Below are 25,596 nucleotides of genomic sequence, written 5' to 3'. Positions count from 1 at the left end.
TAAACTTCATTGCTTGGGATAACTGCTTGTGCCTGCAGGTGCACACCACTTGCACGCAAAGGGGTTTTTTTCTCCTTTATATGGAAGGGATTTATTGCACTTGACTGTGCGTTTTGATTCAGACCCATGTGTAGCCGCATTGTCGAAAAGCCTCTGTTTGCAGCTGCATGTTGGCTAGCCCTGAAGCTTGCTTATTGCAAAATGAAACTGATGTTCCTTTCTACCTGCCATTCCATTGGTAGAAGGATATTGGAAGCTGCTGTAAAGGTTCTTGATTGCAGATTATCCAAATGCAGTTGATTAATGTTCAGTGTCAGGAGCAGGGGATTTGGAGTATGCATTTCCCAGGGTCTAATCGTCTCATAGGGCAGCTGAGTGTGACTCCTTCCCCAATAATCTACTTAACTCAGTAGTTTTCCCCTCCTTTTGCCTCACAGGGAGAATGAGGCTCCGAGGCTGTTTGCATGATAAGTAGCTGCGGACTCTGTGAGCCTTTGAAGGGGAAGCTGAGAGTTAATTGTGGCAGCTTGAACTGATGGTTTCCCATGTTCACGGGTAGGTTAAGTGAGGAAGAGCACTTGAAGAGCATCCTTTGGTTGAGAGCAGTAATGGACTTCACTGTGGGTTTAGCGAGCCCAATTGTTAATAATTGTTCTCTGGTCTGAGGGGGAAATATCCTCTGTCTTCGAAGGCCAATAGATCTGCAAGAAGATCGTGGTTTTGTTAAGGTGTGCTTTTGACCTGTGAGCAGATCACTGTGAGGGACACTTTTGTCTAACTTCTCTGACATCAGTATCACCACTGTGGAGAATAAGTGGTGATGGATCATTGGGCACCAAACCTCAACGCTTAGTTTGTATGTTTTTACAGGGAGAGTGAGTGAGCGAGAGAGCAAGAGAGTGCATATGCACACGCGTACACACACACACACACACACACACACACACACACACACACACACACTGGAAGGACAAGACAAAGGTCAAAGGAATGTGTGGAGGTTTTTTAAAACTTGCATATTTACCCTGCCCTTTCTCCAAGGAGCTTGGATAGTGTCCATGGTTCTTACCCCACCAACTTGCAACGAGGGTGGAACTCCCAGCGATGGATGGCAAGAGGTGCCAGCTGTGCCTTCGAGCTCTTCTCGGCCTACCCCCTGTTCAGTGCAGGAAACTGCTACAGCATCTCTGACAGATGGCTGTCTAGTTGCTGTTTTGGAAACCTCCAGCAAATAAGAGCCCACTGGAATATAAGGCAGCTCTTAGAGTGAGGGAATTCTTCCGAATGTCTCGCCTAAACCTGCTTGCTTGTTTCAAGCCATTGGTTCTAGTCCTGCCCTCGGGAGCAATAGGGAACAAGATATTCCCTTCTTCAGATATTTGGAGATGGCCTTCTTATCTACCCGTAGGCCTTTCTTTTCCATACTAAGCATACTCGGCTCCTTCAACAGTTCCTCATAGGACTTGGTCTCTAGACCCCTCACATCTCTGTTGCCCTCCTCTGAAGAGTTTATCAACATCCTTCTTAAAATGCAGGGCCCAGAAGTAAATAGCACGACTGACTGACATCCAGACTAGTACAGCATGGATGTGCCAGGAAGACGCACCCATGCTTCAGAGCGCTTTGCCACGACTGTTGCAGGGGGGTGTACAAATTCTGACTCCTCTCTCCCTCCAGAAGTGCCCTGTGCCACCCGGAAATACGTCCCTAATCTCACAGGGCACTTCTGGAGGCAGAGCCGGTAGTCACAATTCATCTTCCCCCTCCCCCTCCTGCTGTGCACATAACACTGTGCAGCTAGGAGAACTCTCAGCAACATGAACCCATCTTCCTGGCATGTCCACACTGCATTAGTTATGATGTCAGCCAGTATGCCAAATGAAGTCTGACCAGCACAGAATGGAGTGGAATTATTCCTTCTCATGATCTGGACACTATGCTTCTGTTAATGCAGCCTATGACTGCATTTGCTTTTTTAGCAGCTACATCACATTGCCGCCTCATGTTGAACTTATTGTCCAGAAAGTAGTGCTGCACAATGTACTGCAGTCAATGGAACTTATTGTCCTTTCACATGTACTGCTGTCAGACCAGGTCTATTTGAGCCTATCAGGATTGGATTGGATTCTGTTTTCTAAGCTGTTAACTCTACCACCCCAGCTTCATCACTTGCAAATCTGAGAAGCATTGATGGGTATGGTGATTCAACGAGCTGTGAATTCACCCAAGAGTGGTATCATCTAGTATGTCAACCAGGATGTCATGGCAGGCTTCAGTGATTTCAGGGTTTGCTATGTGCACAGCATATAGCATATATTGACCATGATCAATTAAACTAGTCTCTCTAGCAAAAAATGGAGATGACAGTTGTCTGGCATGACTTGTTTTTTACAAATCCATGCTGGCCCCTAGTACTCACCAGATATGTTTCCCTAAGTGCTTGCAGACTGACTGCTTAATAAACTGTTCTAGGATTTTGCCAGGTATCCATATAAGTCTGATAGGCCACTAGTTTCCAGGCACCTCCTTTCCCCCCTCCTGGAGAGCAGGTGAGGTACCACAGGTTTGGAGACAAGCAAATGACAAGCAAAGGGATATTTACTTGTCTCCAATCTTGCGGCACCTCACCAGTTCTCCTGGAGTTCTCAAAGACTACAGACTGCGGTTTTCTTCACTGTTGTGGTGGTCTGCAGACCCATCTCTTTTTGTTTCACTGACTCTGACAAGAGAGCAAAACAAGCTCTTGGAGCTCCATAACTGTCTTATGAAGTACTATGAATTCTTGTTGCCTTATGTGGGAATGCTGGACAGTCCTCAGAAGTGGGCATCTGTGGGGTCCCTAGCATGGATGTTTGATATGTCTTCCACTGCTTAAGTGTGAGGTATTTGCTCTTTTAGAATTATTGGCAGCTATAGTACACTTTAGTCTATCACCTTTGTAGGCCTGAAACAGGTTTGTTAGCTGCTCCATAATAAATTGTTATCCAGGCGGCTTACAACACAACATTAAAGCATGAGATAAAAACACCCAACACATTAAATCACAGCAGACAGAAAAAAATGGGGGGGGGGGATACAAAATGAATCAATTTAAAAGATACTTTTAAAAAATCAGTTAAAATCAGATTTAAAGGCTTGAGTGAACAGATAGGTCTTTACCTGGTGTCTAAAAGAACAAAGTGATAAAGCCAGGCAAACTTTACTGGGGAAGCTACAACCTGAGGGACTGCCTGCTCCCAAGGGTTACTGCCCGCTTGACGAGGTCATTTGAGGGGGCTCTGCTCCGGGTGCCGACAATGAGGGAGGCTCAGTTGCCATGCACGCAGGACAGGGCCTTCTCTGTTGCTGTCCCCAGACTCTGGAATGCTTTCCCAGTGGCTATTCGCTCCTCGGTCTCCATCACAGCTTTTAGAAAGAGTATAGAATCTTGGCTTTTTGCCCAGGCATTTATTTGATTCTCTGCTGCTGCTCTTTGTACTCTGTATTGCTTTTATGCTTTTGTTTTAAAATTTTAATCAGATTTGTTTAATATTTTTCATGTAATATTTTAATTGTGTCTTTCTTACCATCTTGTTTTTAAATTTTGCTGTAAACCGCCTTGGGATTGTTTTTAATGAAAGGCGGTATATAAATCTAACGATAAATAAATAGAATAAGAATAAACACCTGGGGCTATTTAATTTAGAAAAAAGACGACTGCGGGAAGACATGATAGAGGTCTATAAAATCATGCATGGTGTCGAGAAAGTGGATAGAGAGAAATTCTTCTCCCTCTCACATAACACTAGAACCAGAGGTCATCCCATGAAATTGATTTCCAGGAAGTCTAGGACCAACAAACTTTTTTACACAATGCATAATCAACTTGTAGAATTCTCTGCCACAAGATGTGGTGACAGCCAACAACCTGGATGGCTTTAAGAGGGGTTTGGATAACTTCATGGAGGAGATGTCAATCAGAGGCTGCTAGTCTGAGGGCTATAGGCCACCTCCAGCCTCAAAGGCAGGATGCCTCTGAATACCAGTTGTAGGGGAGTAACAGCAGGAGGCCGGGCACGCCCTCAACTCCTGCCTGTAGGCTTCCAGCGGCATCTGGTGGGCCACTGTGCAGAGCAGGATGTTGGACTAGATGGGCCTTGGGCGTAATCTAGCAGGGCTGTTCTTATGACGCTATTCCATAAATGGGGTGTAACCACTGCAAAGGCCCTCTCCCTAGTCGCCACCCACCTCACCTCTTTTGTCAGGGGCACCTGGAGGAGGGCCTCCGAAGAAGATCTTAAGGTTCAGGTTGGGACATATGGAGCAAGGCGCTCTCTCAGGTGACCCGATCCCAAGCCATTGAGGGCTTTAAAGGTTCAAACCAGCACCTTAAAAGCAGAGTTCAGAATAGATTGGAGTAGAATAATAAGAGAGACTTCTCATAGTGCTATATGAACATGGAACATATAGGGCATAGGAGGCATCCCCAATTTAACAGAAGAATTAGGAATCTAGTCAATGATGCCCCATACCTGGTAGGCCTCTTTGTTATTTTGTGTTGGACTCTGAACAGTCAACAGCAAGACAGACACATTAATTTATACATGTGTGTGTGTGTGTGTATGAACATGGGTATTCTTTCTCAGGGATACTTAACTTGGTTTCATTTGCAAGCTCCTTGCCACCTGGTGTTCCTCCTTCCTCTCCCGTGCCTCTGGCTGCACACCTTCTGTGGCATGAGAATAATTTCCATCTGTGTTACCATGAGAAGGTTCTCCACATGCTCTTTATAATTTGTGGGTTTTTTTGTTTTTAATTTTGATTTTATTGCCTATTTGGTCCTGAACTCCAGATTTTTTTTTCCTTCTGTGTAGTAATCTGAGGTTGGCCTTCATCAATCAGAAACAAATGGTTCATTAAGTGTTTTTTAGGGACATGGGAGTTCAGCAGTGCATCACCCAGCAAGTTTTGCTTTGTTCTTAATGCAATTATTTTTTTATTTCCGTTAAAAATGCCCTGAGTGCAGCTGTGTCTGGGATGGCTTCTGGCTGCCATGTATGAAGTCGGGGGGAAAGAGCCATGAATACATAAACCTAGCAAGGTTCCCCCCCCCTTTTTTTAAGTATGGAGACAAAATGCTGCTGTGAGGGTTTTTCTACACTTACATTGTTCCAGAATGAGAGAGGCCCCCACTTGTACAGCAGTTTCATAGCTGTTGTACTGTAGGACTAGTTAAGGCTGATGTCTAAGACAATTGGCCACACAGCACAAGCCACCCAGCACAACCGTTTTTCAAAACCAGTTTTTTGTATTTATTCAATGTGTATATTGCACAACTGGCAATGCCCTCAGGTTAGTTTACAATCAAGAGAGAGAGAAACCCGACATCTAAAATCAACACTAAAACATTAATATTAAAAAAAACCAACCAAATGTAAACGAATGCAATAAAACAGCCAATGAAGCTGATATAAACAGGGCCTAACAAAGAGCCTGTATGAACCACAGATTACCTGTTAAATGCTTGGCGGAACAAGAAGACTTTAGCATGGCACACCTACACACACACACCCCATACACACATATATACACACATACATATAAAGAGCATGCCAGGCAGATCTCCCTGGGGAGGGCAGTCCACAGACAGGGTGCCCCTAACAAAAAATTGCTCTCCCTGGTAGCCTCCTGTAGTACCATTGTGGGTGGCAACACCCAGAGGAAAGCCTCCCAAGATTACCTTAAGTAAAATGTATGGAGAAGATGCTTCTTCAGGTACCAGTCTTAAGCCACTAAGGGCTTTATAGTGTAACACCAACTCTTTGAATTGGGCCCAGAAATAGAATGGCAACCAGTACAACTGATGTAGCCCTGGTGTAATATGCTCAGACCAGCCACTCCCAGTGCTCAGCCTAGCTCCACGGTTTTGCACCCACCGAAGTTTTCAGGGCTACCATCTTCAAAGGCAGCCCCACGAACAACGCATTGCAATAATCCAGGCAGGAGGTCCCTGGCTCATGGATAACTGTTACCAGGCTATCTCTGTCCGGATAGGGCGGCAGTTGGTATGCCAGCTGAAGCTGATAAGCCCCACTGGTCCCACTTGGGCCTCAAGTGATACAGATGGATCTATTATTAACTGTGTTGTGTCCTGACATTTAAAAGTGATGAGATCGGGATACGTGTAGGAGGTGGGGCTGCGGGTGGGAGCTCAGTTGCGCAGCAAACGTTTGCTAGCTGTTCAGTTGCTTTTGAAATGAATGTTGTCCAGATAAGCGCTAACCACAGTAGCAGACAGCCACTGTAAGTGATCAGGAGGGATGGCTTTAATATAGGGGAGCTTCAAGGAGGGCAACTGATGGCGCCTAAATGGCAATGAATTCAAATTGTGCTCAGAGGTATCAGAGTGATGGCGACGGCTTTTTGAAAAACAAGGCTGTGCTTTTGCACAGTGCTTTCGCTGTGTTGCATTAACTTAACTTTAAAATGGTCTTGAAGTACCACATTCTCTCTTCCAGGATCTGAATGGTAAAATGCTTTCTGACTTTTCATGTAAAAGCCAGCTGAAGAAGTGTGAATGTCTTCAGTGCACTTATTAGATTGCACCTAATCACACGGATGCATCTGCTTGATGTCTCCAAACTTCACACAGAATTGGAGCTCTTAGTGTCACAGTTTCCAGGAACACTCCAGGCTTGGCAAATCCTAGGCCACGTTCTAATATGCATGGCTAGAACTGGTTTCAGTTACTTAAGATGCCATAAAAACCAATTTAAGTCCAATTATTTCAAGACGCCGTTCAGGTGTGAGATGTGAACGTGAAGCAATTCTGTCAGTAGACTTGTAACAGCTCTTACAAGCTGTTAGGCAGTTGGAATAAAATTTATAGGCTTAAATGAATGACGTGAACAAACTGGACTTGGTGTAGCATTTGCACCACGTTTATCCTGCTAAAAAAAAATTGCAGTGTGCTCTTCCGCATCCCAGATGTGTCCTGATTGCATTCTTCTACAATTTGCAGACGTGTCTTCATTTTTAAGAGATGGATTTACTTGGGTCAGTGATTCCAAATAGTGGTTGGATACCCAGTAGGAGGTCACCGGAGGCTTGTGAGTGTGTCTCCAGATGCCCAGCAGTGAGTACTGGTGACGGTGTGCGGCGGAAGGGACACATGGGGCTTCCCTTTAGCAAGCTGGCTATGTGTTGTTGGTTCCCCTTGGGAGCCGCGGATATATGAAATCTAATAACATATACTTTGTCTTAATCGGGCTGAAGTCATCTACCTGTAAAATGAGTCAGAGAGGTATAGGATCAGATCAGATGCTGTGGGTTGGGAAGCAGAAGGGAGGGGGAGCAAGAGAGCCCCCCCCCCTTTCCTGCTTTGGTTTTATGGTATAAAAACAAAATACCAACAACTCCTAATGCAATTAAAACTTAATAAAGATAAGGCACGAGCTCATATTGGCTAGATGCAGTTCCATGACTCTTGAAGCCAAGTTGGCATGATCCATGCATTCTTTCAGCCCTGATGAAATGAGAAGTGAAGGAATGTTGCCTGAAACAAATCAGTTTGGATACCTCATCAAAACCTCACTTGTGTGCCCTGGAAAAAATTGCATCCCAGGCTGCTTGGGTTTTATTGAAGGGGAAATTAATACTTGGCAGGCAGGGATGAAGGCTACACTGTCCCTCTTGCATGGGTCTTGCTTTGGTGTTGAAGGACTCGCCCTCTGACTTTCAGCATATAGGCTTGGAACGTTCTCCAGCAGCCGCAAGGGTGGGGTGGAAGGTGATGTGCTCCTAGCTAGATGCCCTCCCGTGTTCCTGCCTGTGCACTCAGGCTGTGTCTTCCGGGGCTGAGCAGGGCAGGGCCTCCTCAGCTGTAGCACTCTGCTTGTGGGATTCTCCCTCTAGGGAAGCTTACTGTGGCTGCCTTTCAGGCACCAGGCAGAGAGCTTTGTATTCTCCCCAGCTTTTGAGAAGCCATTGTTTTAAGGCTGGCTTAATGCGAGGTCTAACGATTTTAACAGTGGTCAGCATTTAGACCAGGGCTGCACAATTCCAGCCCTCCAGGTGGTGTTGGACTACAGCTCTCCTCATCCCCAGCCTCAGTGGCCAATGTTCAGGAATGATGGGAGTTGTAGTCCAACGGCTACAGGAGAAGTTGTGCAGCCCTGCTCTAGACTATCCTACTTGAAATTAACGGAATACGTTAGTCATGTCTAACTTGTCTCACGGATTCCTGTGCTGCCCGTTGGTTTTATTGTATGCCACTTTACATACATTTGAAATGGAAAAGTGGTTTTAAAATATCTTAAATAGACTTGAGCTGTTTCGCTAAGGGCTTATAAGCAGAAGTGCTCAAAATTATTCTTGTTTGGTAAAATATCTCACAGTTTCTTCCATGCAGCATGACTGTTAATTGTCTGATCAAGCCTGAACCCAGAGTGTGGTTAGCACTCAGAGCAGAATTAATTCTTAGTACGTTCAGCAATATTTGTTTTTCCCATTAGATCCACACATTAATCTACCATGAAAAATCCTATTATTTTTCATGTGCTCCTCCACACAAGTGTAGATGCAAGCTATACATGGGTGCCCACATGCACCAGGCACTTCATGTAATTTGCAGTAGTGTGTATGTCCCTGAATACTATTTCACACACACACACCCCGCCCCCAGCAAAAGTCTTCTGTATGGAGGAAGAATTTACCAGCCCACTCTTTTGGCTCTGAGTTCTGTAAGGTAGTTCATATTTCAGAAATAATTTGTGCTATGTTGTGAATTACGACATGCTCTCTTTAGCCAGCGTAGTTTTCCTGCCAGGTTGCTGACCACATTGTTACAAATCAGGAGTCAGCATTCAAGAATCATGAGATCTGAATCCCAGCTCCAAAGAACACTTTTGGCGAGACTTAGCTCTTGTGAGCTGCTTTGTTCCTGATTGTTTAGAACACATATCAGTCATGTCTTATAAGTTTCCTCTGCAGCCACTTCTTGAAACCAAAAATGGAGTTTGTCCTAAGAGGTGCAAGCAGATCTTAAATTCCCATTTCTAACTTTTCATTCAAAAAGGAAATTTCCGTGTGTGTAGCTGGGGATTTTTATGCTTAGTCTTCCAAACAGTGATTTACGACAGCAGTGGGGCTAAGGATTTCATTTATGATAACAGGGCTGTGATGGAAATAGAGAATATGCACCCAGGAGACTAGGCAGTCCATGCTGAAATGTTTATTGCTCTCTTTGAAATACAGCATATTAGGATGAAGATGTGTTGTGGTAAAAGAGAACAGAGTAGCGCCAGACTTGAGGGATGTTTTTAGTATTCCAATAATACAGAGTGTATCAAAGAGAAATTGCTTCCATTGTCGTGTTGTGATCAAGAATGCAAAAGTCTTCTAGGGACCACAAGCCCCATAAGGTTCTAATCTTTCAAAGAGCCCTCTCCACCCTCCTATTCTGATACAACCCTTCCCCCACCCTTTTGCTTTACCTTTAAAAAAAAATGCAGTGTGTGACCTTTTAAAATTCATTTCTTCCATAGTTTTCTTTGTGGTGCTGATATAATGTATTTCGGTGTTGATATAATGGCGCACATCGGAACTTAACTTCCTCTCTGCTTGAAATGTTTAGACCTGTTTAGTCTGTAGGCTGGAATATACAGAAGGCAATAGTTCCAGAGGAAACTTGTAGTGTTTCTATAGTGTTCGCATTGCACTTGTGAACATTTGTCCATAGGGACCAGCTGGCACTAGTCTACTGTGCTCCTTGGGAGCATGTGCAGTTATTGCTGAGCTCACACTGGAGATGCTGTGCACATAACCACCGTGATCCTAATAATAATAATCAACTTTATTTATTAGCTGCCCCATAACTTATTGTTCTCTGGGCAGCTCACAATAGAGAATTAAAACATACAATAAAAACACATAACACATTAAATCATAACAGACAGAAACAAAGAAAAGAAAATACAAAATGATGTATGCAGTTGCCCTGGCTCATCATGATGATAGCCACATGTATAGGCCCATGTCAGTTCTTACAAAGAGCACTTTGGTGAGCGTGCTTCATGGTTGCTAGATCACCAGCTAGTGTTAACCTGCCCTAACTCTCTCAAGTCTGTGTGGTTATTCTCTTCCACTGAATAGTTATAACAAACCTGCAAAGTTGGAGTGCTGAGACTGAGCACTTGCATGCTAAACACTGGTCCACAAGAATGCACACAAAGGAGAACTCAAATCTGTGTATAGACTTGCATGCCTTTGTTGAACCATCAAATTGTTTTTAAAATGCATGTGTATTTGTTTAAAAAATGGTTTGCAGTTTGCATAGAGAGGTGGGGAATGCATGTGCTATGTAAGATGCTATTTGAGATATGGGATATTGTTCCCAATGGAAGAAGTATTGTGCAACTGGAATGGGTCACACTATCCATTGGGGTTGGCTTTCAAGTTACAAAGCTGACTCAGTGGGTCCTTACCATCAACAGAGGGCTGCCCATCATGTTGACCAATTGGGGGTGCTGATGAACATTCTGTATACTTACTCTCTCTCTCTCTCTCTCTCTCTCATATGTTACAACATGTACGGCCAGACTCTCGTGTCCTAGGGCTAACCTGAGAGTAGACCTAGGAGTGATACAAACAGGAAAGACAAGCTTCTAATGCAAAACATTCAACCTTTATTCTGACTGCATACTGTAAATACCCATGATCAGAAAACATTAATTAAGGGGTCCTAGGACTCTACTTTCACTGGGAAAGGGCAGAAAAGGGAAGTAAGTAAGTGGAGGAAGGGATCTCTGTTCTAGAACTAGCAACTAATGGGGAAGAATACACACACACACACACACACACACACACACACACACACACACTTCCTGACTGGAACTAAGAAGTTAGAGATCCGTTTGGTAAGGGGAAACTCCAGGCAGCTAGGTTTGTAGCTTCTGAGGGGTCAAGAGACCCAAAATGGTGAAATCAGCTCTTTTGAACCAGAAATTCTCGAAACTGGGAATCTCTGGGACTCCTCCACAGAACGTACTTTCTATCTGGGCTTTGCAAGGGGTTTATGGTCAAAGGAATTAAGATTGGCACAGCCTCAGTCCTTGGGACCTGCTCCGTGAATGGGTTACACAGATAGACCTGTGAACTACATCCTTGAACTGTACAGAGTACTAGTTTGGGGGAGTGGGGTGATTTCACCAAATTGATTGGAGAGGACAAAAGTATTGAATGGAGTATTGAACACCTCATTTCCCATTCAGAGGGGTCAGGACAAGAAAGATTAATTTTCTATTCTATTATTGTAGGGCCTGTTCTGTTCTATTATTCTATTCTATTATTGCGAGGCTCAATATTAATATTGAGCCTGGTCTATTATGACCAGGCTCAAACTATCATACTTCGGAAACATTATGCAAAGTTCCAGCTCCCTTGAGAAGTCTATAATGCTGGGGAAAGTTGAAGGAAAGAGAAGAAGAGGACGACCAGCAGCAAGGTGGATGGACTCGATTATAACAGCAATGAATGCACCACTGAGAGACCTTAAAGGCCAAGTTGAAGACAGATCATCCTAAAGAGAATCTATCTATGTGGTCGATAAGAGTCAACACCAACTCGATGTCACTTACTCAGTCAATCAGTTGTGGGGCGGGGGGCGCTGAAGAGGCTGATTCCTTGGTGCCTGTTGTCTTGGAGATTCAGGTTAGCTGAGGTACCAGGGGTTTGTGGTGGTTTTAGGTTTTGATTAAGTCACTGGTTTCTGATCCTCAGGGCTTGATTCATTTGCAAGGCTCTAGTCCTCAAGGAGCCACCTAATGGCACAGCAGGGAAGTAACTTGCCTAGGGAGCAAGAGGTTGCCAGTTCGAATCCCTGCTGGTATGTTTCCCAGTCTATGGGAAACACCTATATCGTGCAGCAGCGATATAGGAAGATACTGAAAGGCATCATCTCATACTGCGCTGGAGATGGCAATGGTAACTCCCTCCTGTAGTCTACCAAAGAAAACCACATGGCGACTGGATGGCACAACTTTACCTTTAGTCCTCAAGGCTAATTCAGTACATACACTGAGGGAAATAAGTATTTGATCCCCTGCTGATTTTGTCCATTTGCCCTCTGACACAGAAATGACCAGGCTATAATTGGAATGGTAGGTTTATTGTAGCTGTGAGAGACAGAATAACAACAAACAAACCCTCAAAAGCCCAGTGCCCAAAAGTCAGCGATGGATTTGCATTGTAGTGAGGGAAACAAGTATTCGATCCCCTATCAACCAGCAAGATTTCAGGCTCCCAGGTGTCTTTTCACTATATGCAGGTAACGAGCTGAGATGAGGAACACCCTCTGTAAGGGAGTGCTCCTAATCCTAGCTTGTTACAGTACCTGTATAAAAGACACCTGTCCATAGAAGCAAGCAATTACTCAGCTTCCAAACTCACCACCATGCCCAAGACCAAAGAGCTGTCGAAGGATGTCAGGGACAAGGTTGTAGACCTGCACAAGGCTGGACTGGGCTACAAGACTATCGCCAAGCAGCTTGGCGAGAAGGTGACTACAGTTGGCACGATAACTCGCAAATGGAAGAAACACAAAACAACTGTCAATCTCCCTCGGTCTGGGGCTCCATGCAAGATCTCACCTCGTGGAGTTGCAATGATCATGAGAACGGTGACAAAGCAGCCCAGAACTACACGGGGGGAACTTGTCAATGATCTCAGGGCAGCTGGAACTACAGTCACCAAGAAAACAATTGGTAACACACTACGCCGTGAAGGACTGAAATCTTGCAGTGCCCGCAAGGTCCCCCTGCTCAAGGCAGCACATGTACAGGCCCGTCTGCAGTTTGCCAATGCACATCTGAATGATCCAGAGGAGAACTGAGCGAAAGTGTTGTGGTCAGATGAGACCAAAATCAAGCTCTTTGGCATCAACTCAACTCGCCGTGTGTGGAGGAGGAGGAATGGTGCCTATGAGCCCAAGAACACCATCCCCACCGTCAAACATGGAGGTGGACACATTATGCTTTGGGGGTGTTTTTCTGCTAAGGGGACAGGACACCTTCACCGCATCGAAGGGACGATGGACGGGACCATGTACCGTCAGATCTTGGGTGAGCACCTCCTTCCCTCAGCCAGGGCATTGAGAATGGGTCGTGGATGGGTATTCCAGCATGACAATGACCCAAAACACACAGCCAAGGCAACAAAGGAGTGGCTCAAGAAGAAGCACATGAAGGTCCTGGAGTGGCCCAGCCAGTCTCCAGACCTTAATCCCATAGAAAATCTGTGGAGGGAGCTGAAGGTTCGGGTTGCCCAACATCAGCCTCGAAACCTTTCTGACTTGGAGAGGATCTGCAAAGAGGAGTGGGACAACATCCCTCCTGGGTTGTGTGCAAACCTGGTGGCCAACTACAAGAAACGTCTGACCTCTGTGATTGCCAACAAGGGTTTTGCCACCAAGTACTAAGACATCTTTTGTGAAGGGATCGAATACTTATTTCCCTCACTACAATGCAAATCCATCGCTGACTTTTGGGCACTGGGCTTTTGAGGGTTTGTTTGTTGTTATTCTGTCTCTCACAGCTACAATAAACCTACCATTCCAATTATAGCCTGGTCATTTCTGTGTCAGAGGGCAAACGGACAAAATCAGCAGGGGATCAAATACTTATTTCCCTCACTGTAGTAGGAGATCTCGTTCATGCCTGAGAGGAAATTGCTTTGCATGAGGAATAGTTTCTATGGTTACATTTAGTTAACCAGGGGTCTTTCAGCATATGCCCAGACCATTAGACAATGAGGGAGTGAAAGGGATTATTACGGAGGATATGGAGGTTGCAGAAAAGCTAAAAGAGTTCTTTGCGTCCATCTTCACGGCAGAGGATACTGAGCATATACCTGTTCCTGAACCAGGCTTTTCGAGGATGGAGGCTAAAGAACTGAGTCAGATAGAAGTGACAAGAGATGTCTGGAAAAACAGAACTAGCAAGGGCCGTATATCATCCATCCAAGAATCCTCAAAGAACTCAAATGTGAAATTGCCGATCTCCTTGCAAAAATATATAACTTATCCCTGCAATCAGGCTCTGTACCGGAGGACTGGATAGTAGCAAATGTAAGACCCATTTTCAAAACCAGATCCAGGGATGATCCAGGAACTTACAGGCCGGTTACCTTAACGTCCATTCCTGGCAAATTGATGGAAAGCATCCTCAAGGATAAGATTTTAAAGCACATAGAAGAACAGGACCTGCTGGGAGAGAACCAGCATGGCTTCTGCAAAGGTAAATCTTGCCTCACAAACCTTTTGGAGTTCTTTGAGAGTGTCAACAAGTGTGTGGATCAACATGATCTAGTTGACCTAGTATACCTGGACTTCCAAAGTTCCTCATCAAAGACTCCTGAGGAAACTTAGTGGTCATGGGATAAGGGGACAAGTACATGTGTGGATTGCTAACTGGTTGAAAGACAGGAAACCAAGGGTAGGAACAAATGGAGAGTTTTCACAATGGAGGGAAGAAAGAAATGGGGGTCCCCCAGGGATCTGTACTGGGACCGGTGCTTTTTAATTGATTCCTAAATGATCTAGAAGCAGGAGTAAGCAGTGAGGTGGCCAAATTTGCAGACGATACTAAACTCTTTTGGCTAGTGAAATCCACAACTGATTGTGAGGAGCTCTAAAAGGATCTCTCCAAACTGGGCAAGTGGGCAACAAAATGGCAAATGCGGTTCAATGTTGGCAATTGTAAAGTGATGCACATTGGGACGAAAACCCCCAACTTCAAGTATATGTTGATGGGATCTGAGCTGTCGGTGATTGATGAGGAGAGGTATCTTGGGGTCATGGTGGGCAGCTCGTTGAAAGTGTCGACTCAATGTGCGGCAGCTGTGAAAAAGGCTAATTCCATGCTAGAGATCATTAGGAAGGGGATTGAAAATAAAACTGCTAATATTATAATGCCCATAATAAAACTATGGTGCAGCCACACCTGGAGTACTGCGTATACTGGTCACCACATCTAAAAAAAGGACATTGTAGAACTGGAAAAGGTGCAGAATAGGACAACCAAGATGATCAGGGGCCTAGAGCACCTTTCTTATGAGGCAAGGCTACAACACCTGGGGCTATTTAATTTAGAAAAAAAGATTACTGCGGGGAGACATGATAGAGGTCTATAAAATCATGCATGGTGTGGAGAAAGTGGACAGAGAGAAAGTCTTCTCCCTCTCACATAACACTAGAACCAGGGGTCATCCCATGACATTGATGGCCAGGAAATTTTGGACCAGCAAATGGAGGTACTTTTCCACACAACACATAATCAATTTGTGGAATTCTCTGTTCCAAGATGTGGTGACAGCCAACAACCTGAATGGCTTTAAGAAGGGTTTGGATAACTTCATGGAGGAGAGGTCTATCAACGACTATTAGTCGGAGGGCTATAGGCCACCTCGAGCCTCACAGGCAGGATGCCTCTGAGTACCAGTTGCAGGGGAGTAACAGCAAGAGAGAGGGCATGCTCTCAACTGCTGCCTGTAAACTTCCAGTAGCATCTGGTGGGCCACTGTATGAAACAGGATGCTGGACTAGGTGGGCCTTGGGCCTGATCCAGCAGGGCTGTTCTTATGTTCTTATGCCTACTATTCCTAATTGCTGTTGCAGGTAATAATATCCTTGAAGGTCTTCCCTGGTCATTGATACTTCAAAGACCTGTTCAGCCCTTTGTTATCAAGCAGGGGAGTGGGGCATAGATACCAACCTTCACTTGCATTCCATGCAAAAATATCTTTTTCTCTCTAGTCTCTGGTAGCACGAATCTGGACCTAAAAGTCCTTATTCTGCCTGGGATACCCACAAACAGGGTTTCGGCTTGGCGAAAGGCAGTTATTCCTAACATGAGTTATTTTCACTCCCAAGAAAAATAGGATGGGGGATCTCTATCTCTCATCTTTGCAGAATAATAGGCGCTCACATTCTCTCTTACTCTCAGGAAAACTCCCATTTATGGTGATCTGAGGAAAGTGCATGTACACGTCTGTCTAATGCTGGCCAATGTTCCTAGCTGCAGAGGGATGGTGCTCAGGTCGTAGCCTCAAGGCTTCTGGGCCTTGGCCTCAGTGGAGCATTGTGAGAAGCCATGCTGTTTCCTGTGCCTCAAGATTATTGTTGAGGCATCAGTTTCCATGCCCAGCATATGAGAGGTGGAAGAGCCCCCTCCCCCTTTCCAAAGGTGGGGATTTTCTGCTCCCAGCCCCTTCTCCTGGAGGAAAAGTGCTGAGAGAGTGATTGCAGGGACTCCAGTGGATTTAAGCATGCTAAGCAAAGGGTCTACCCTGGTTTGCATTTGAATGCAAGACTACATGTAAGGTGAGATATTTCCCTTAGGGAATGGGCCAGCTCTGGAAAGAGTATCTGCATGCATAAGGTTCCAAGTTCCCTCCCTGGCATCTCGAGAGATTCCTGCCTACAACTTTGGAGAAGCCGCTTCTGGTCTGTGTGGACAATCCTGAGCTGGATGGACCAGTGGTCTGACTTGGTGTATGACAGCTTCCTGTGTCCCTAGCATGACTGCACTTGCCATTTCTGCATTATTGGCTGTATTCAGCAAATATTGCCATGCATGCTCAGGTCTTTACTCATTCAGACATCAATGAAAGCACCTTACATCTGTGATGCTTTGAAATGACGCCTTTCCCACAACAGTTGTGACATCATCAGCAAGCATTCCCTTTATTTAAGTGTCTTTGTTTGGTGCTTGTTTTCTTCTTCTGCGTCATCATCATCATCATCATCATCAACATCATCATCATCATCTTTAAAAGTAGCAGGGCTCCCTCAGATAGTATTCATAAGCACCCCTGAGCTGGGTTGTCCAAACATGATTCTGGAGATTTTGCAAGGCTAAAGGTGGGATTGGAAAGTCTATGTAAGGTGGGACAAGTAATAATCCTTTTACTGGACCAGAGCGTAGATGGAAATGTTTCAAAATACTGTATGCTCAAAGTAAGCAGTCCTTGGTCTGGTGAGGCTTGCTCACAAATGGAGGCTGTAACAACTCTGCTTTCTGGAAGAAACATGGAAAGTCTTTGAAATTCCACTTGGAAATAGCCAAGTATATTATCTGGCACTGATTTCTCTTTTAGAAAAGTAGCAACAGATTTAAAAAATAAAATAAAATAAAGAACCAGAAATGGAGGTCTAACAATGATAGATGAGGGGAAACACTTATCTCATTTCCTCTCATTCAGTTGGATTGTGCATGTGGTTTGGGACCATAAACTCTGGGGAATATTTCATCATAGAGACAATAAACATTTTGGAATGAAACTCGTTGCACACTTTTTCTGACAGAGTTTGACATACAGGAATTCTTGTGGACTTTTCTTCTCCACTTTATTTTCCCTTCTTCTGCTTTGCCAGCCAGACTCAGTGGATTAGAAGAAACAGAAGTTTTCTGCTAACTGTCCGATAATCTCCTTGTGGAAGTTCTGAAACTGCATTTTCCCTACACATATTTCGTATTACTCTGTAGAAATGGGTGTCAGGTGTAAATTCGAAAAACAAATCCAGGGGCTTTTGTAAAAGAATGAAACTTTTCTCTCATTTATAGCTAATCAGTGAAATATATTAGCTCAAAGAGGCAGGTTCTAATCCTTCTGGGCAGAGGCTGTCTCATATTTGTGTTTGCATATACCATGCCTACCACAGTTTTTGTTTTTTTTAATGTACACGCTTTATCAGCAACAGGAAGCACTAGCATAATGTATTTTGAGTTGGAAGTCATGGCTATTTTTTTCTTATTTGCTACAATGTCATTTAGCATTTTGAATAAAAATGAAGGAGATATGGCAGTTCAGATATGGGGAACATATTGCACCATTATTCTGTGACAGCATTTGAGATTTCCTAGTAATTGTTACTGTTTGTGTCTTTTGGTGTTTTGGAGGGGCTCAACCATTAATTGAGATTGCAGTTTATAGTTAATATGATTCTGAAATATGAATACCTGAAAGAGAAGTGGATTAACCAGGCTGATGGTTAACTTCAGATTGATCTGGCTAAAGGCTGGAAGAATCCACTTGGAGAGATTTTCTGTGGTTCAGTGCATGTTAGTTGAATTGTGTTGTGAAAATTTCTAGCCTTGGTTCTGTTGACTCTGGAAAGCTTCTGTTGACTCTGGAAATGTATTAGCAGTACATAAGACATCATGGTTCCTGCCACTTTTTACACAAGGAGAAATAATAACTTGCTGCCAATACCTTGAGGCAGGTCTCACAATCAGTGAGACCCACTTTGAAAGGGTTTGTGGGGCAAGCAGGCTAAGCCCACTCTTCCCGCAGACGTTTAGCAAGCCCTGCCTGGGTGGCCGGATCGGCCACCCACACAACTGCCAGGTCCATAACGGAGCCGGTGGGGGCTTGGGAGTTCGGGGGCCACGCGGCCCCTGGAAGTTCCAGCATGCCCTGCGCGAGAGTGCAGAGCATGCTGGAGAGACCTCTGAGCTGGGAGGCTGCTTTTTAGCCTCCCGGTCGGGGGTCTCCTCATGAGTTGCTGAGCCATGCCGCAGCAGCACACAATCCGTTAACCCTGGTTAGCAGAGCGCTCGCTCCGCTAACCTGGGCTAAGGGGAGGGCTTCTCAAACGGGTTAGCCGCTTGTAAACCACCGGGCTCACCTGCAAGCCTCCTTGTGTAGCATGTTAGCTTTGACAGGACCCTGTCACTGGGATGCACTGATAATGCATACCCACAATCATAAGACTGACTTTTCAATAAAATATCTACAATTGTGGGGGAGAGTTATGGACTCTCTCAGGAAATGCCACTGCTGTGCACTTTACTTTGCAATTGTGGTCCACAAAACTTGCTGCATAAAAACTGGGATTTTAGGATTCTAACATCTCAGGTGCTGTTATCTGTACTTGCGAAAGTATAAATTACCATTTATATTGTATAAGCACATTTGTACATCTGGTTTTGTAACAAGAGTTACAAACCTTGAATACTTGGTCTATCTTCTTAATCACAGATTTGAACCAGTGTGATCTTAGGTCCCAAACCTGTTCTGGGAGATCTAAATTCTTTATAGGTTTGGTTTTGGCAGATCACTCTGTCTCAGCCTCAGTGTCTCATGTGTAAAATACAAGTAAATGTGATACACACACACACACACACACACACACACACACACACACACACACACGCAAGTCATAAGAGAGGAATTGCTTAGTTGATCTTAGTAACTGCAGTAGGGCATGGAGGAGGAGGCAGTTGCTAAGAGTGATAACTCCCCCAACATGATTCTTCAGGAACTGAACTTGATCAGCTGGTCCATTTGTCTTCAAAGTCAACCAAATATGTGACTTTCTGAGTCTCCCTACAGCTGCTCCCCCCCAGCCAGCTCTTGGTTTCTGTTCATAGATGCCACAGATCATGGTACTAAAGCGGAGATACAAAATTGTCAACATGGTTTTCCAAGCTGTAAACACGAAGAAGGAAGTCAAAAGCAACAATCTGTCTGTTTCTTTATGGCAGGAGGGCATGTGTGCAGTGGCACTACTTCATGCTGACACCATCACACAAGCCAGAGAGCCAGGCTGCCACAAAGCTCGTGAAAGACTGTCTCTCTAGAAGGGCAAATGTAGCATCAGGAGCGTAGTTACCAATGAGCCACCTTAAGAGCATGGGGTTTTGGCTGAAGTGGTCTTCATGCAAGACAAGTGGGATGCCCAGCCCTACTTCCCAGCAGGAAAAGGTCAGGAAGGAAGAAGGGTATCCTGTACAGCTTTACGAGGAGAAAATGTTTTCTTAAGGGCAACAGGAGAAATGGTGGGATGTGAGTAGAGTGACTTGCAGCTGAAAACTCGTCTCGCGGTCTGATTATTATTATTATTTTAATTAATGTCTTGTTTTGGACTACACATGCACTCTTGTGCATGCTTCCCCCCACCCCCACTTGCTTAACCATTGCAGTCAAATACTTTTATGCTGGTCTTCCGTGGTTTCCGAAAGCTGGGCAGGGCTCTGGCTCTTGGAAGTCCTGCAGTGCTGGAGACAGTGCCTGTATGAGTGAGTAAAATAGACCTAAACAACTGAGTCATCTCTGAGGTGCATTTATGTTTACATTTGCTATGCACAACTTTGCATATTTTCTTTGGACGCTTCATTTCAGTCACCATGAAAGTAATGGCCTTTTTTTAGGCTGTTTTCTCTCTAGACAGGGATTTTAGTTTTGCTCTTTTTCCATCCATCTATGCTAGTATGGCTTTCCCCTCTGGATTTGAAACTTATCCCTCCTCATTTCTCCTTCTCTTACAGTTCAGCAATTCTGTCTCTTATTAAATAATTTTTTGACGGTTTTCAGAGAAAAAGTATGCAAATTTCTTAATGTGTCCTGAATGAGCAGTGTACTCTCCACAAATCCTGTGTCTGTTGTCTAATGACAACAGAGCCAGTGTGGTGTAGTGGTTAGAGTGCTGGACTAGGACCGGGGAGACCTGAGTTCAAATCCCCATTCAGCCATAATACTAGCTGGGTGACTCTGGGCCAGTCACTTCTCTCTCAGCCTAGCCTACTTCACAGGGTTGTTGTGAAAGAGAAACTTAAGTATGTAGTACACCTCTCTGGGCTCCTTGGAGGAAGAGCGGGATATAAATGTAGTAATAATAATAATAATAATGACGACTTTAAATTAATTTATAGACTCTAGAAATGAAATGACATAGGATTTTTACCTTTTATGACTAGTGCAGCAGAAACTTATCAAATAAATTGAATATATTTTAGTTTCCTAATTTATCCTTATTCTTTCTCTGCTAAGTTTTTCTCTCACTCATGCAACACTGTGCTTTTTGGTACATATAAGTGATATAGGCAGACTACCTTTCAAAATAAGCAACATAACTAAGGGCCCAGCTACACATGATGTAGGAAATGATCCTTTAACCCCACTTCTGACTTTAATTTTTACTTACAAGCAGCTCCAGGCAGTTCCAAACTGGATCACAATAGTGGTGCTGTGGAAGGGAGTATTGAACCCCCCCCCCACAGTTTTTCTGCTATAACTCATAACTGTGAATGCAAAACTGCTGCTTGCCTCCTTGGGGGAAAGATACTGTTACTGTTCTGTCCCCCCCACCCCCACCCCAGCATGGCAAATAGCCTCCTTCAGGGTGGGGTGGCTTTTTCATTGGCAAAATCTTGCAGAAGAAGAGGGCAGGAGAGGCCACTGTGGACCTCCTGCATCCCATGTACTTTGGCTCGAAGGCCTCGTTCTCACCGATGAGGGAAGCCACGTCGAGGCTGCACCACATTCAGCTTGCAGGTTTGGCCCTCACATGACTGACCTGTGTTTCTGCCCAGATCGATTTGGCACAAGGCATGCTTCTCCTTCCTGAACATGGTTTTTAAAGTCCCCAAACCTCCCTGAATGATATCCATTACTGAAATATGAGATCCCTTCCCTGTCAAGAGGCTGGCCTATATCAAGGGACTCTTTTCTAACGACGTCAATGTCACCTGTTTATTTTAAAGTGGTAGTTCCTTGCTAACAAAACAAAACCCACCAAGCAAATAGTTTGAAGTGTTCAAAAAGTGTTCATTTCATGTCCAGCAAAAACTGTCCTTCAAGAAGCTTTTAAAATGAGCTCTTGAACATGAACTGCCATGTTCAAATAAGTCATCTAAATGCACAGTTTTGCACTGTGTGAGAAGTAGAAGAAAATAGATCTAAAAATGAGCTTCTCAAAGCCATTAATTAACTCTGGAGCTCCTGGGAAATGGAACAGTAGACAGGTATTGCATTTTCTTTTTTAAAGTAATAGCACTACTGTGGCTTTGGTTTATGTGCGATACAAGCAGAACTCATACACATCTGCTGAAGGGTTTTATTTTTTCCGGATTCAGCCCTTCATGTCTCTACAGCCCAACCGACTATTATAAAGATAAATTATATTTAGCACTTAGCAATAGCAATAGCACTTACATTTATATACCGCTCTATAGCCAGAGCTTTCTAAGCGGTTTACAATGATTTAGCATATTGCCCCCCAACATTCTGGGTACTCATTTTACCGACCTCGGAAGGATGGAAGGCTGAGTCAACCTTGAGCCCCTGGTCAGGATTGAACTTGTAACCTTCTGGTTACAGGGCGGCAGTTTTACCACTGCACCACCAGGGGCTTTTTAGCATTTATATACCTGTTTTACATGCTCCAAGTACAGCACATGAGTAATCTTGACATGACTCTTCAACATCCTTGTAAGGAAGGTCAATATTGCCCCTTCATGTTGCAAGTCTGAGTTCATGGCAGAGGCAAGATTCAAGCTGGAGACTTCCTAATGTGTAGCACTGTCTCTTAGCCCCCGTGCTGCACCAGCTCTCTCACTACTAGCAAGCAGCCATAAACATATGTTGATGCTTTCTACAAACTGGAATTTGTATGTCATCTTCTATGAAACACAAATGTCATAGAAGTTTGACATTCTGGTTTTCTTTGTCATCTTCGCTGACGCTGTTTTGTCTAGAAGACCTATAATCAGAAGCAACAGTCTGTTGTCTTTTTCTGTGGGAAACAGAGGCTGATGAATAGCTTGCTCCAGCTCAGGATCCATTTGAGTCTTGGAACTGAATCTTTATTATTTGATCCTCTTCATGGCAAAAAAGCTCTAGCAGTGTGGTAGCAGGCACATGCTTCTTGCATAAAAACGGGAATAATTCTGTACAGCAAACATGGTACCACTTTTCCAGTGTGGAGAGGTAGTTGTGGGTGTGATGGTTTTGATTTATTTTTTTTTAAGTTGAGCACTGGACATGCACCTATTGGGAGTGGCTGAGTATAGACCTCTGTTAGCGAGCCCTACGGAAGGGAAGCCCCAACTCTGAGCAGTGTCGTGAGGAAATACTCATGTTGGGGGTGTCTGGGAAAACATGTTAAATCATAGAAAAGATGATTCGTTCTGAGAGGAAGCCAGTGGGCAAGAGACTTTGGAGTGAGAAGTATGGGACTGTGATGCTCTCCATTAGGCTCTGCCAAGTGTTCTAATCTCCCCAATGTGGGCCGGCTGCGACAGTGATTACACAAGTTGCAGCCATCTCCTGCTTGCAAGCTGCTTTATTTGTCTCTGCTCAGCAGAACAGGCTTTCTCCCTCATGCGTCTGTGGCCACAAGATAGTTTGACTCTGTCCTGCAGGGGTTGAAAAAACACTCTGTGGGACCTCAGTGGCATGGTTTGGGGGTCCTGAAATGTTTGTGGATTTCCAGACAAGCACTTGTCTGGGGTAGTTTCTGGTTTTCTTCTGGAAGCTTTTCTCCAGGAAGCTTTTCTCCACCACCAGTTCCAGATGATCAGTTAATTACAATTTGCAAGCTAAAATCATATTGGCATATGGGTACCTGGGTTGTTTGAGAACAAAGACATTCTGCACGTCTTTCTCTCCCCCCCCCCATGATAATTTGTACATGGCACTTTGCATGTAAAATAGCTCGTATAACATTTATTCTGACTTGAAAATCACATAATCCCTGTTAGAGGTAGATAATTATTGTGTCTATTTCACATAGGGAATTAAGGCTGAGTGAACGCAGCTTGGCAAAGTCCTTGGCTAAAAGCAGTTGAATTTGTATACTGTACCATAGATCCCGTTCTTACATTCCATCTTATTTGTTTGTTATTTCCCTGAGTAAACCGCCCTGAGCCATTTTTGGAAGGGCGGTATAGAAATTGAATAATAATAATAATAATAATAATAATAATAATAATAATAATAATAATTATTATTATTATTATTATTATTATTATTATTATTATTATTATTATCATCCTTGCAGCCTGGGAAGGACCTACATTGCAGCAATTCCCATGCTACCAGCGTAATATAAAGACTATTTTTAACCAACAGTGGCATGGATTCTTTCTTAAATGCTCGAGGAAATATTTTTATTTTAGATCTTAAGTTAATTAAAAGATAATTTAGATATGTGTGTTCCTTTGCAGGCATGATGGTGGTGATCGTACTGCTGCTGATTGCGATTGTCGTCGTCGCTGTATGGCCAAAATAATCTGTGGAGAGATTGATGGTGGCAGGGTGTCAACAGCACTCTGAAGCAAGGACAGTTTCATCTCACTGGTGCATTCTGTGGACTTGACTGCATTTGCTCCATTCTGAGTATACTGACAGATCCACATGGCAGGGTTTTATTCTGCATCACTGTATTTTCAAAGATATACCTAGAAGGAGACTGATCTCCCAATGACATCAAAGCATAAATGCCATTAATTGCAAAGAAGCCATCGTTATTGAAGTGCTGTCAGTCTGATTAGCTTTCCCTTTTCTTCAGAGAGCAAGGTAGAATCTACTATTGTTCTCTAGAGATGCCTGGTGTAAGTATAAGGGTTTTCTTTCTAACATGATTTCTTAGACCTAAGATGCATATGTTTTAATAGTGGGTGAGATGCCAGTGGATTGGTTCAGGGCAAACAGCAGCTCTGAGCCAAGGACAGAACTGCAAACAGGTATTTTCAGGCACCTTTCAAATGCACAGAAATCCCAGGTCACGTTTGTCTGGAGACAAGGCACAACTACTGCTGTCGGTCTACATAGACAATAGCAAATAGGTATTGGCTGGAAAGGCAGATGATGTTTTCATCCCAAAATGCAGAATCTGACACTTCATGCTCTGCTGTGTGGTCTTTCCCTTAATACACTAATAGCAGGGAAGCAACATCATTACTATAAATAACTCCAAAATCTGTTTTTTTCTAGTTCTGAAAATAGATGGAAAAGATTGGCAATTTCAAAATTGCCACTATTTTAATGTTCATTCCTCTGCAGAAATCATTATTTTGCTATATATGTGCCAACTTGATTGATAGCACAATAAGAAGACTGAATAAAAGCCACTTCATTTCGACATTATTTTTATGGGCATATCTCTTTCTTCTCTGCCATGACTTTTTTGTTGTTCTCTTGCAGTTCACGAAAACTTAAAACTCAGAAAATGTTGAAAACTTCCATTTCTTTGTGCTTAATGGCTCTTTTGGTCAGCCAGTTCTGATCCTGGTTGACAACTCAGTCAGTAGAAAAAACAAAACCTGCATTCGGACTTGCATGCCCACCTCCAGCACAATATGGAAAGCAGTCATGAGAACCCTTCTGCACAGTTAATGCTGCTCTCAAGAGCATGTGGCCTCTCCAATGTTAGAGGAAGTAGCAAAACTGGGGTCCAGTGTTTGAGGATGGATGATGGTAGTGCAAAGATGAGAGGGTCTAGTTCAAACCAAGAGGTCTTCCACATAACCGTTTGGAAGGAGCGGAGTGGGTAGCTACATATGCAGTCAAGGATCGTCATGTGAATTGATCCCTAGGTATAAACTATCCTTACCCATTTAATCTCTTCTAGAAACCTTTCTCTGTGACTAGAGCTTTGTCCCACAGAAGTGTTGCATCTGACTAGCAAAAACAAGGTGAGTGAACAAGTACTACTGACACTCTTAAGTACATGCATGAGGAAGGTTCTGCAGGGATGCAATCAGGGCAAGTGTGCGACTTGCCTGGTCCTCTGCACACACTTTTGCTCAGTGCTGGCTGGAACTTCCCAGCTCTGCCCAT

General features: G+C 44.0%; 1 protein-coding gene across 1 annotated transcript in view; it reads left to right on the top strand.

The window, feature by feature from the left end:
- STX8 (syntaxin 8) overlaps positions 1–24,903 on the top strand; it is a 130,560-nt gene extending 105,657 nt beyond the window's left edge. Inside the window, exon 8 of the mRNA XM_053293541.1 lies at positions 23,982–24,903. Coding sequence (XP_053149516.1) covers positions 23,982–24,046 — 65 coding nt within the window. The 3' untranslated portion in view covers positions 24,047–24,903. The remainder of the gene's footprint in view (positions 1–23,981) is intronic.
- Positions 24,904–25,596: the final 693 nt, after the last annotated feature.

The sequence above is a fragment of the Hemicordylus capensis genome, chromosome 2 (genome assembly GCF_027244095.1).
Source record: "Hemicordylus capensis ecotype Gifberg chromosome 2, rHemCap1.1.pri, whole genome shotgun sequence".
Taxonomy (NCBI): Eukaryota; Metazoa; Chordata; class Lepidosauria; order Squamata; family Cordylidae; genus Hemicordylus; species Hemicordylus capensis.
The sequence above is the reverse complement of the archived record's forward strand: the minus strand, read 5'-3'. Positions and strand labels throughout refer to the sequence as shown.